Below are 11,502 nucleotides of genomic sequence, written 5' to 3'. Positions count from 1 at the left end.
TTTTATGTTCTGTTGTTGACATTGTCCCCATCCCTAGATAAGCCCAGTCCCAGAGCAGCTCTGATGCTTGCCCCACCCCTGGAACAGTAGGGAAACCAGTAGTGGCGGACTGAAGAAAAGAAGAAGGGGGATTTTCACCTGCTTTAGGGACTTAAAGATGTCCCTGGAGGCTCCCAAGGGTGGTCTGCCCACATTGGTATGGGCAGAAGAGACTAGGAGCAGGGGGTGCAGCCACTGGGGCAGTGTGGGTTGCTGCTCCTCCACCCTGCTTTGGGAAATCCTGGATCCACATCTGTATACTAGCTGTTTAGTTAGACAAAAGTAAGTGAATTAGACACAGCAGCTTTTAAAGTAGACGCAGTTTTCATGAACCTGGGTTAGGGCTACATTTTTAAATTGTAGAAGACACTGTATTACCTTAAGTTGCCCTTGCTCAGACACCTCTCATTTGTGGGCTGCTTAGGTCATCATAAAGGAGCAGAATGAAAAAAGAATTGTAGAAAGTTTATAAGAAAGGTACTGGATCCAGAGCTATCTTCAGTGAGAGCCAGGTGTGTGAAAGATCTGATCTTCCCATAGATAAACTATAGAGGACTGGATTGTTATTTCCTTTGGTAACATTCCTTTTTTCTGCAAAAGAAGCTAGTTATGATAGCATGAAATACTGTTTTTTTAGTTTCCTCATGGGATGATCCTTTGCTTCCAAATGAGTAGAATCAAAAGGACACCACCCCTCTGATGATGACTTCAAAGGGAGTCCTGAGAGAGAGGTAAGCACAGGAGGGAAGCTTTAGTGCTTCAGGAGAGCACTTTAAACTGTGTTCCTTAAATCTGTGTATTTCATGGTGTTGAAACAGCACTTTCTTGAGGGTGGGAAAAAACACTTAGTATAAAAATATTTGGTTCAGGCACTTTATTGTGAAAACAAGCCCACTTACAGGTAAGGGAAAGTTACTATAGGAGCCAGGTTCCTCCCACTTAAAACCTCAAGACCTGATGCTATGGAGGTGTAGCCTCCTTCCATGGAAAATGAGGGCTTTCAGCAACTGTCAAAATATTCTTCTTACTTCACCATATCTGGCTGGAGATGCACCATATGCCTAGCACCCTTCTTTGAACTATGAAACACCACAGATTTTAGTACAAAAATGCACAAAAAAAACAAAACAAAACAAAAAAAAATCAAGAAATGTTTCATTCTTGTTCCTACAGCAGCCAGCCTGAGTATATGTTTCAAGGTAAAAAATGTAAAAGCATCTGAAATAAAAAGCAAAATTCCTTGAATAAAGTGGTAGGTTGAGATATGGCTATTAAAGAAACAAACTTTGCTCTTGAATGCACAAAAGTCAAGATACTTTGCGTAGAGGAGGCCCTTCATCCAAGAAATGCAAAACCCTTTATAAGTATTATTTAATTAAGGTTCACAACATTTTTTTTTGAGATGGGCTCTATAGATTAATAGTAGTATTCCAGTTTTGCAGCAGTGGGAAGCAAGAATTTTGTAGTTTAGTGCCTATGTAGGAATGCAAGTACCAAAAAGAATCAGAAGCAAAGGTCAGACTTCTCGAAAGACACTACTGATTTTAGGCACCTACCCTGGGAAAATGTAAGGTTTCTCAGAGTGTTTATCCTTTGCTGGAAAAAAATTCAAATCAGTTAAATAGTTTCAGGGTGAGCATCAAAAACTGAAGCATCCAAAGAAATTAGCACCTTTTGATATTTGGGGTGGGGTGTGTGTGTAAATTCAGACTAGTAACTCTAAGCAAATGGCAAAGAAAGGAACAAAATCAAAAGAGCGCAGGTCCAATTTGGATGAATAGACAATACTCCCTCACTTTGCACCACATTCTCTGGATTAACGAATACATCATTAAAACTGGTTTTGTATGAATTTCATTCAGTTTCATATATCCAGTTTTGAAAGTTCCTGTTCGACTTTGTCGGCTGCAAGGTTCATTTTACAATCCCGAAGGGTTTTTAGTACATCAGCAACCTTAGCTTCTTTTCCTTTCCATTTCTGCCATTCTCGAAGTGACTGCATCAATTGTTCTCGCAGATTATAAGGATTGGCTATCATAATTCTATCGATTTTTGCATCAGAAATCCCAAGTTTTCGAATCAACATTTTCCAATCTCTCCCAACATTGTCACATATGACTTCAAAGGCTGCATTCAGCCAACCTGAAAAAACAAAATGTCAAAATTTTGCTTAAGCCAAGAGAATGACTTCTGAAGAAATGTTTAATATGTGCATTTTCTAGTAATTATTGTATTATAGGTATTCACAGGGATATATATTAACAAATTACACTGTGGTTATGGAGCCACGGAATATATTGGTACTAATATAAAAACTCCTCACACATGATAGAGTTTCCAGAGGCCTTGAGTTCAGGGATAAAAGGTTTTCCACCAGTGTTGCTAGGACTCTCTGGAAGACTGTTTTCAGTGTATACACTCTTACCCTTCTGCTTGGGATCAGCTCTGCTGGCCAGTGCAGAAGGTTTTGGAGTTCTCTTTAGCCTAGCACCAGAGAGAACATTAGGGTTTGGTGTCTTCATTAAGGCTGAGCAAGACAGAAGTTTTCAATAAATGTCATGCTGGCCTTCTGCAAAGGGATGAATTTCATTACAAATTTTCCAACCATTTAAAACATTATCCACATTCATTTTTTACAATACAAAGATTAACTCCTGTCCAAAAAAGTTACCCCACAATAGTGGCAAATATAGTTATTAAACATGATAGTAAGACTGCAACCACCAAATTAGGACTTTCTAGGCCTCTAAATGTTCTAAGACAGGTGTTGTCAACTGACAGTATGTGCGTACCCCCAGGGTACTTGAGAAGGCCTTAGGGGGTATGCGCGAGTGGGTGGGGATGGAGTGCCACCATGCACCATCCCGCACTGCCACTGCCCACCTGGCCAGACGTGGGGGGCGGGGGAGGCTTGCACATAGTGTTGGGGGTACACTGCTCTGTGTCTGGCTGCCGGGGTGCACTGATCCAAAGAGGTTGAAAACCCCTTTTCTAAGGGAAGGGAAAGGGACAGATTAATTTGGACAGGCCCTACATACTCGTCACTTTAGTGCTCTGTGCCACTGAGATGCATGATGCAGGGCTAGAAGGACCCATGGCTTGACCCAATGTTATATCTTTAAGCATTTTGTATGTGTTAAATATATCAACATATTTTTTAAAAAGGTACAGTATTTTGGAAAATGACAAAAAAGTGTGTCCACTTACGTTTTTCTTTGATATCTGGTTGATCAACAATATTGCCTTCTCCTTCTACAAATTGTTCTAGCCACATTGCAAGATCATCTCTTTTAAGGGTTTTGATCAGGAAATGGAGAAAATCTATCTTATCACTTGTAATCTCCTGCTGTTCAAGAAGGATGGCAAAAAGATCGTTTCCACTTTTGACTGATTCAAGCTTTCTTTTGCTAATTTTGTCCCGACAGAGAAATTTAAGGGACGAGAGATCACTTTCAGATAGGTTCATGGAAATTGAATTCAGCAGAGATAAAAATGGGTCCATGGTGACAAGCCCTACAAATGAATGAACATTAGGGGAAAAAATATTTAGTGTGTTGAAGAAAATAAACAGGAAGTCTTACCAGTTGTCTGCTCACAAGCATTTGCAGGAAATAGCTTGTATGAATTACAGAAAACTTTAATTGCATATGCAAATTCTTTTGACGAACTCAAGTTTCAAAACAAGTATAATTAATTGGCACGATGGACTTTTGAAAAACAATTAACGTTAAATGCTTCTCTCCTGCAGCCAATTCTTACTTTCACTTTCATAATGCATCTAATCTGTGTAGATAGCAAAATACTGAAGTTTCCAAGCAGTTTTTTGGAAACTCAACAACACCCTTTTTGCGTAAAACTAAGATGCTGCCAAGAATGAAGAATACTTTATTTCAGAAGTTTTGCTACTTACTTCCTGGTTTAATCTATACTGTCCTGATTCAGAGACCCGTGCTGCAGTGAAGAAAAACTTTGCTGTGCTGAGGGCGAGCCTTTCACAGGAAGTTACGTGAATGAGTGATACAAGAATTTCAGGCACAAAGACTGCTCTTTTATTCAGGGAACAGTAGATGGCAATAGTGTACAACTCTAACCAACCTTCTATGTGCACAGCTACTCACTTACTGTATCCCCAAAGCAAAAAAAGAAGAGAATCCAGAGTCATAACTTATTATGAAAAAGTAAAACAATTCAGTTAAACAAAACAGCACAATAAAGGATTGCATGTGTATTTAATTCCTCCTCCTAAGAGGAAGAGTTTTGTTTATGAGGTCTAACTAATATTCCAATAAAAAGAAGAGACTATAAAACTAAGCCAATACTGTAGTTACACTGAAATTTTAGTTCACAGTTGGGAAGTGAGCCAAATTGTATTTGATTTGTAACTCCATTAAAGTCAGTTGCATTAAAATGTACTGACTATTAGAGAATAATGAGTGTAGTTTTGGTACATTCAAGTCTTAGGATTTTAAGTGAGATTGAACTGCAACACAGTAGCCAGCTTGGCCCTTGGGAAGTGTACTGATATTGTTCAGTGCTGCAGGAGGAGGGAAATTCTTTTGGTTAGATGCAATTAGATTGTTGGTTATGGTACTTGGTGTTAAATTTATATGCTGGAGTTGTTCAACAGAGCCTCCTATGCAGATTAGTGTTCAGGGCTTTGACAAGGTGGAAAAATTGGTGAGCAAATACAGACTAGTATATTCTATGGGGGAACTGGTCAAATAATCTATTAGAAATAAACACAATTTAAGAACTATCCCTACTGTAAAAGATACTTAAGTGTTAACTAGTTCTTTATGCTATTGTTGTTGATGTTGTTGTTGTTGTTGTGTGTCTTTAGGGGTTAATCTTTACCTCACCTGCCTCCAGTTGGATGGGAGGGACTGGAAATTCAACATAGTTTGAAAAATGTTGTAGATGATATGACTAAATAAGCCCAGACCTACAGCCTACAGCTGGAGGATTTTCTCCATTTTGGTGAAGCTTAGAGTGTTTAACAATCATTACATTTATGAATCAGCACATAAATCTGCATACCAGCTTATTTTCCTTTCACAAAACAGGACAATGAAGCACTGCAAGCAAATGGGGAGGCGGACTGACAAAAGAACGTGGTGTCAAAAGCCAAGATCAGAATCTAGGAGTCTTTTTTTTAATTTTTATCCCACACACAGTCCACATTGTTCTGCCCTTCTTAGGGCCAGAGGTCACAATGGCAAGTCAGCAGAGGTATCAACTCAGCTGTAGGCCATCAGTAGAACCAGATGCATGAGCATGAGCCCTGACCCACACAGCAGTGAATTGATACGAAGCTCCCCTGAATGCAAAGGACCTACAGCTATGGGCTCCACTGGCTTCAAAGGTTAATCTTGCACAGTGGGAACGGTGAATAGCCCACGATTCTTAAGAAAACACAAACAAACAAGACAAGTTTGTAGTCCTAGTAATGAATTATTTTCAAGCCTCTTCTTAAAAGGGACTTCTCTTGAAAGTGATAGCTCAGTGGTAGCTCAGACTTAGTTCTATATTACTACAGTCCCAAAACTCTAAAGGGAAGTTGCTGTTATATGGACCTATGGCTGGTATTTATCTTTTACTACAATTTTGTGAACTTTCATGGGTTTTTCAGTGCATGCATCTCCCACATCACATAACTGTTTCCAGCACAGCCTTTAGTTTACTAGGCATTGTACAAATACAGAAGAAAGTATGGTCTTTGCTCTCAAAGATTGTACAGTTTAATGTATACAAACTCAAAGTTGCCTTTCATACCTCCCACATCTTCATGCTCATGCTCCAGCTTTAGGAGAACAAAAATCATATTGAGGCAAAAAGATTACAATTCCTACAAACCTTGTCCAGCCAAACTTTCCATTTAAACCTTCCTACCCATGGTACTAGCGAAATCTTATTTAACCTTACCTGCTGCTAATCCCAAAATTTAGGACTGATACTTGTGTCTCTTAACTTTCCTCTGCACCTGTGGTCCTGATCCAAGAAAGTGGCTTCATTTCTTAAACCAAGTTTTGAAAGTATCATTGCTGCCCTCTGTTGGATGGAATGTCAGACCTCATTAAAAGGCAGTTCCAATGGGAGCTTGTAAGCTGCAGGCTGGAGAGTTAACCAGTAGTAGGCTCATATGAGGAGAACCATGCTGATAACTGCAGAGAAGAATTAGTAATGAGTATTAGAGACATGATGGAACTTCCTGTAGGCAAGAATATTAAACTTTGTTAAGGGATGGACTACAGACTTATTTTCTCTAGTCCTGATGATTCTTTAATCAGAAATGCAAGGGAACATAGTGTGGGATGATATGGTGAGGTCAAGAAGGAAATATGCATTTGCAGCATGAAAATATGAAATATTTAGGTTCAGAATGTAAGGCATTATGGCTAGAGACAGACATTACACACAAACCAGTTTAAAAGATCAGAAACTGGTTTAAACCTGTAACAGAACATAAGCTCAATGCACACAAGCCCATTTCAAAATGTCTGAAACTAGTTTAAGATAAACCTGGTTGAATGTAGTATCAGACTTAACTGATTTTGGGTCAAACCAATTTATGTAATGTCTGTCCCAGACCCCTTCCTGGTTTAAGTTAAACTAGAGTCCCCAAGCATCCCAGATGCTTTGCAGCCCTGGGCTGGGCTGTGCTAGGCTAGGTTGTGCTCTGTGCTCCAGAGAACAGGCTCTCCCTGCACCCCTCCTCCCTAGCCAGAGCTCTGGAGCAGACTGCAGGCACAGAAAGGGATTTAACGGTGGGGGTCTACTACAGACCACCCAACCAGGGAGAAGAGCTCGACCAGGAATTCTTAGGTCAGCTCACAGAGGCAGTGAGGGCTAAGGATGTGGTCCTCATGGGGAACCTAAACTATCTGGACATCTGGGAAGAGCAGTCAGCCAGGTCTGACTGCTTATGTAGGTTCCTAGACATGTTACAGGACCTCCATCTAACCCAGGAGGTGCACAGTCCCACCAGGGGAAATGCTTTGTTAAACCTAGTCCTGGCCACAGGTGATGACGTGGTGACTGTGGGTGCTCGACCACCTGGGCAACAGTGATCATGGCCTACTGGAATTCATCATCTAGCACAGGGTGGCAAATGCCTACAGCAAGATAGTAACCCTGGACTTCAGGAGGGCGGATTTCAATGAGGTAAGGAGATTAGTCAGGGAGAGACTGAGGTCCCAGAGGGGAGGGGAGTTGGCAGTCCAAGAAGAGTGGTCATTCCTTAAGGAGATGATCCTCCAAGCTCAAAGGGTGGCAATCCCAACAAGGGACAAAGGGAGCAGGAGGGCACATAAACCCCCATGGCTCACTAAAAACATCCAGGAATGTTTCAAGGCTAAAAAGGAGGCGTACACCCAATGGAAGGGAGGGGCCATCACCAGGGAGGTTTGTAGTGGGGCTGTTAGGAAAGGTAAGCCGAAAATGGAACTGAGACTAGCAACCTGGATCAAAGACAGTAAGAAATCCTTTTTTAAATACATAGGGAGTAAAAAGAAGGTTCTGGGTAACATAGGGCCTCTGCAGGACATGCTAGGAAGTCTGGTGGTCGCACCAGACATCAAAGCTAATTTATTTAACCACTTCTTTGCCTCCATTTTTCTGAGCAGGGACCAGGGCAATCCCCCTCATCATGATCCCTGATGGTCCCAGGGGAGGTGCAGCCAGGCTCACCGTCAGAGTGGACCTAGTCAGGGACCTCCTGGTGGGACTGGATGCATCCAAATCAACAGGTCCTGACAACCTCCACCCCAGAGTGCTGAGAGAATTAGCAGAGGTCATTGCAAGACCCCTGGTATAGCTTTACAAGCACTCGTGGTGCTCTGGCAAGGTGCCAGAGGACTGGAAGAGGGCCAATGTGGTCCCCATGTAAAAAAAGGGAGGAGGGAGGACCCAGGAAACTGTAGGCTTGTTAGTCTTACCTTGGTCCTGGGGAAGCTCTTCGAGAAAATTATCCGGGAACACAACTGCAAGGGACCAGCAGAGGAGTGTATGCTTAGGGGCAACCAACATGGGTTCATCAGAGGCAGGTCCTGTCAGACCAACCTGGTGGCCTTCTATGATCACTAAATCCTTGGATGCAAGCATCGTGGTGGACGTACTCTTTCTGGACTTTAGAAAAGCCTTTGACACTGTCTCTCACCCCATTCTCATTAAAAAATTAGGCAACTGTGGTGTCGATCCCTACATGGTCAGATGGGTTGCCAATTGGCTGGAGGGCTGTACCCAGAGAGTGGTAGTGGATGGGTCTTTTTTGACCTGGAAGGATATGGGCAATGGGGTTCAGCAGGGCTCGGTCCTCGGGCCTGTACTGTTCAACATCTTCATCAGCAACTTGGTTGAGGGGGTGAATAGCATCTTGTTCAAATTCGCAGATGACACTAAGATGTGGGGGAAGGTGAGCATGCTAGAGGGGAGGGACAAGCTGCAGTCAGATCTGGACAGGTTACAGAGGTGGGCGGATGAGAATAGGATGGGTTTCAACACAGACAAGTGCAAGGTACTGCACCTAGGGAGGAAGAACCAGCAGCAGACCTACAGGCTGGGGAACTCCCCTCTTGCCAGCACAGAGGCAGAAAAGGATCTTGGAGTCATTATTGAGGGTCCAGAGGCAGGCCACTTGCATGACCAGGGGGCAGCAGGGCAGGTCCTATGAGGATAGGCTATGGGATCTGAACCTGTTCAGCCTCCACAAGAGGAGGCTGAGAGGGGATCTGTTGGCCATTTATAAACTGGCCAAAGGAGACCAGCAGGCAATGGGAGAGTCCCTGTTTCCCCGAGCACTGCCAGGGGTAACAAGGAACAACAACCATAAGCTGACAGAAAGCAGATTCAGGCTGGATATCAGGAGGCACTACTTCACTGTCAGGGCGGCTAGGATCTGGAACCAGATTCCAAGGGAAGTGGTCCTTGCTCCTACCCTGGGGGTCTTTAAGAGAATAGACAACTTGCTGGGGTCATCTGACCCCAGCATTCTTTCTTGCCTGTGGCAGGGGGTTGGACTTGATGATCTGCTCAGGTCCCTTCCAACCCTACTAATTATGAAACTATGCCTGGCTTTCCTCACTGCTCTCTGCTCAAGCAGGGATTCCCACCTCCCTCCCTCTCATGTTCCACAGCACAGACCCCAGCCCTATGGACCCTAAGTATGTGGTATGCTAGCTAATGCTGAGAGAAGTCTGTGTATATGTGTCTCCAATTTCACTGGCACAGGCAGACAGGACAAAGGCAGACAGAACAGTGTCTGCTTAGGGCTTTTTGGAGCTAATCAACAGGTCCGCTCATAATGTCCCTCTGCTCCTTCCTTGGAAAAAGCCGTTTAAGAAGAGCTTGAGAGGCTTTTGTTTTGCCAATAGGCTGATAAACACTGTAGTTTTATCACTCCCCTGCTGGTTTGCAGATAGGGAGAGGGAGATTGAAAAGCTCAGCGTCATCAAGAGATGCATGCACCTCAGAGTGCTAGCCCGAGGCTGGGGTCTGGCAACACTCCTGGCCCTTGAGCAGGGGAAAAAGCCTGAGATGGTGCGGGCCAGGGTAGGGATTTAAACCCCTCCCTAATCAGAGCATCATGCCCAGGGCTGGCCACATACCCCACAGCTCAACTCTGTACAAGGGAAAGGAGGGCTGCTCCAGTGTCCCCTGACTTCTAGCCTGAGCTACTGCTGGCATGTGCCTGAATTTCTGAAATGAAAAGGGAATGTTTATCCACCTCCAAATTGGTTCAAATTTGCAGGTTAGACTATCCTGCAAAGACTGAATCAATTCAGGCTCAGGCTTTTTGAATGTCTGTCCTTAGCCTATGCAGTATGAGGTTTAGTAACAAATAATTTAAACTCTGGTAGATCAGAAGGAGGTGTGTCTTAATATACCAGCTTACTTTTCAATATAAGATAAGATGAAGGTACCAAACATCAGTGTCCCAGAAAAGATACATAATAGTTGGAGCTCAGTTCAGGCTTGATGATATCAGTGAGCCAAATGCAGAGCCAAACAGTATGTGAGGAGAGCCTAAAAACAGCATAATATACACCTTTTTCTTCTAGCCTCCTAGAAAGAAAACATAACATAAACTCAGATTCCAATAGACTCCCTTAAATTTAGTTATCAAATCCAGAACTGATGTGTGAAGGAGTGAATTCTGGCATTAGTTCTAAACCTCAGGAAAATTTTAGTTGTAAAACATACAGAGGGAGGTAGAAGGTAGTAATTATTACCATTTAAACATCCTTAGGCTCACCACTGAAATTAGGCACAATGGACTTTCACCCATTAATGTGTGCCTGAATTTGGTCTATTAACTCTAGTCTAACATGGCCACGGATGAAAAACGCAAGCAGATTGCTGTTGTCTGGAACACTTTACCTGAAGACAGTTCACAGGATTTAGTAAAAGAAATGTCTGCCAATGGGCAACAATTATAACCTTTTACATGCACAAAATAAAGTTTAAGAGAAACAGTTTATTTGAACAGCTCAGATTTCAGTGGAAGTTTCCCAGTAATTAAGACTAGAGAATGACCCTGTTACATAATCAAATCATTTCTAGTTTTTATGAAGTAACAATGTTGTAAGATCCAAGAGAGGGAGCTCCAAGCTTTCTAAAACACTTAACGACTCTTCTGTCCTTTAGAATTGCCTAGCAGTCTGAGGGCAGAAATAAGAGGTTGAATTTAATCTTTGTACATTTCTATTAAGTGTTAGTTCACAAGCTATGCAGGCACCAAATATGTATTGGAAGTAATTCTGTAAAGCAGGGGTGTCAAACTCGTGGCCCTGCAGGCTGAATGCAGACCACAGGGCTTCTTGCAGGCCAGAAGACCTATGATAGTGGAGAGAGCAGCAGCAGTATTAAGTCCCTGGGTGCTGGCCCTACCAACACAGTGGTTCTGCCAGTTGTGGGGCTAATAGGGCTGCTGCGCATCCCGCTGCCAAATTTCCAGCCATGTGAGAAGAGTTGTGAGCTGGATATCCCATCTCCTTGGGCCACGCTTGACACCCCTACTGTGCTTTATGGCTTGGCTCCACTTATTTTGTGTGCATTAAAGTAATATAGATGGTACAGCTGAGATGTCTATTGAGAGGTATATTATCTGAGATGGAGGCTTTCAACACCTTTCGTGTGCATTGTGTATCTTAGTGGTTCTCAACTTTTTTAGGCTTGAGGGACCCCTTGATAAAATCACCACATTGCTTGATAAGACTTGCAGCACCCCTCAGAAAATAGCAGGTCCTAGTTTTCATTCAGTTTTTCAGTACAGAAAAATAATAGAACAATCTTTCCATTGAAGAGAACTCAGAAAGGCAACAACAGGTCTCAAGTGTTTTTAGTACTGCAGATTTGAAATCTCTGGCCACGTTCAGATGATTGTGGCCATGCGGTATGTAGTGCTGCAGACCCGTCTGTGGTGCCACACACCACACATTCAGGTGTTCCCCATGCTGCGAGGTAGCA

General features: G+C 42.9%; 1 protein-coding gene across 1 annotated transcript; it reads right to left on the bottom strand.

Annotated features, from left to right (window-relative positions):
* Nucleotides 1-605: 605 nt before the first annotated feature.
* On the bottom strand, nt 606-4,037 carry FADD (Fas associated via death domain). The gene is made up of 3 exons (XM_019552202.1): nt 3,950-4,037; nt 3,247-3,552; nt 606-2,181 (listed from the first exon to the last, which is right to left on the bottom strand). The coding sequence occupies exons 2-3, from the start codon at nt 3,539-3,541 to the stop codon at nt 1,904-1,906; spliced, it is 573 nt and encodes a 190-aa protein (XP_019407747.1). The 5' UTR covers nt 3,542-3,552; nt 3,950-4,037; the 3' UTR covers nt 606-1,903.
* Nucleotides 4,038-11,502: the final 7,465 nt, after the last annotated feature.

The sequence above is a fragment of the Crocodylus porosus genome, unplaced genomic scaffold (assembly GCF_001723895.1).
Source record: "Crocodylus porosus isolate Cpor-Errol unplaced genomic scaffold, CroPor_comp1, whole genome shotgun sequence".
Lineage (NCBI taxonomy): Eukaryota > Metazoa > Chordata > Crocodylia > Crocodylidae > Crocodylus > Crocodylus porosus.
Note: the sequence above shows the minus strand (reverse complement) of the source record. Positions and strands in the feature narration are given on the sequence as shown.

What these genes read in the sequence shown, in the direction of transcription:
- FADD (XM_019552202.1), bottom strand. Translation starts at nt 3,541, where the DNA reads ATGGACCCATTTTTATCTCTGCTGAATTCAATTTCCATGAACCTATCT. An exon ending in ACCAGATATCAAAGAAAAAC is followed by an intron (nt 2,182 to 3,246) that starts GTAAGTGGACAC and finishes TTGTTTTTTCAG; the next exon opens with GTTGGCTGAATGCAGCCTTT.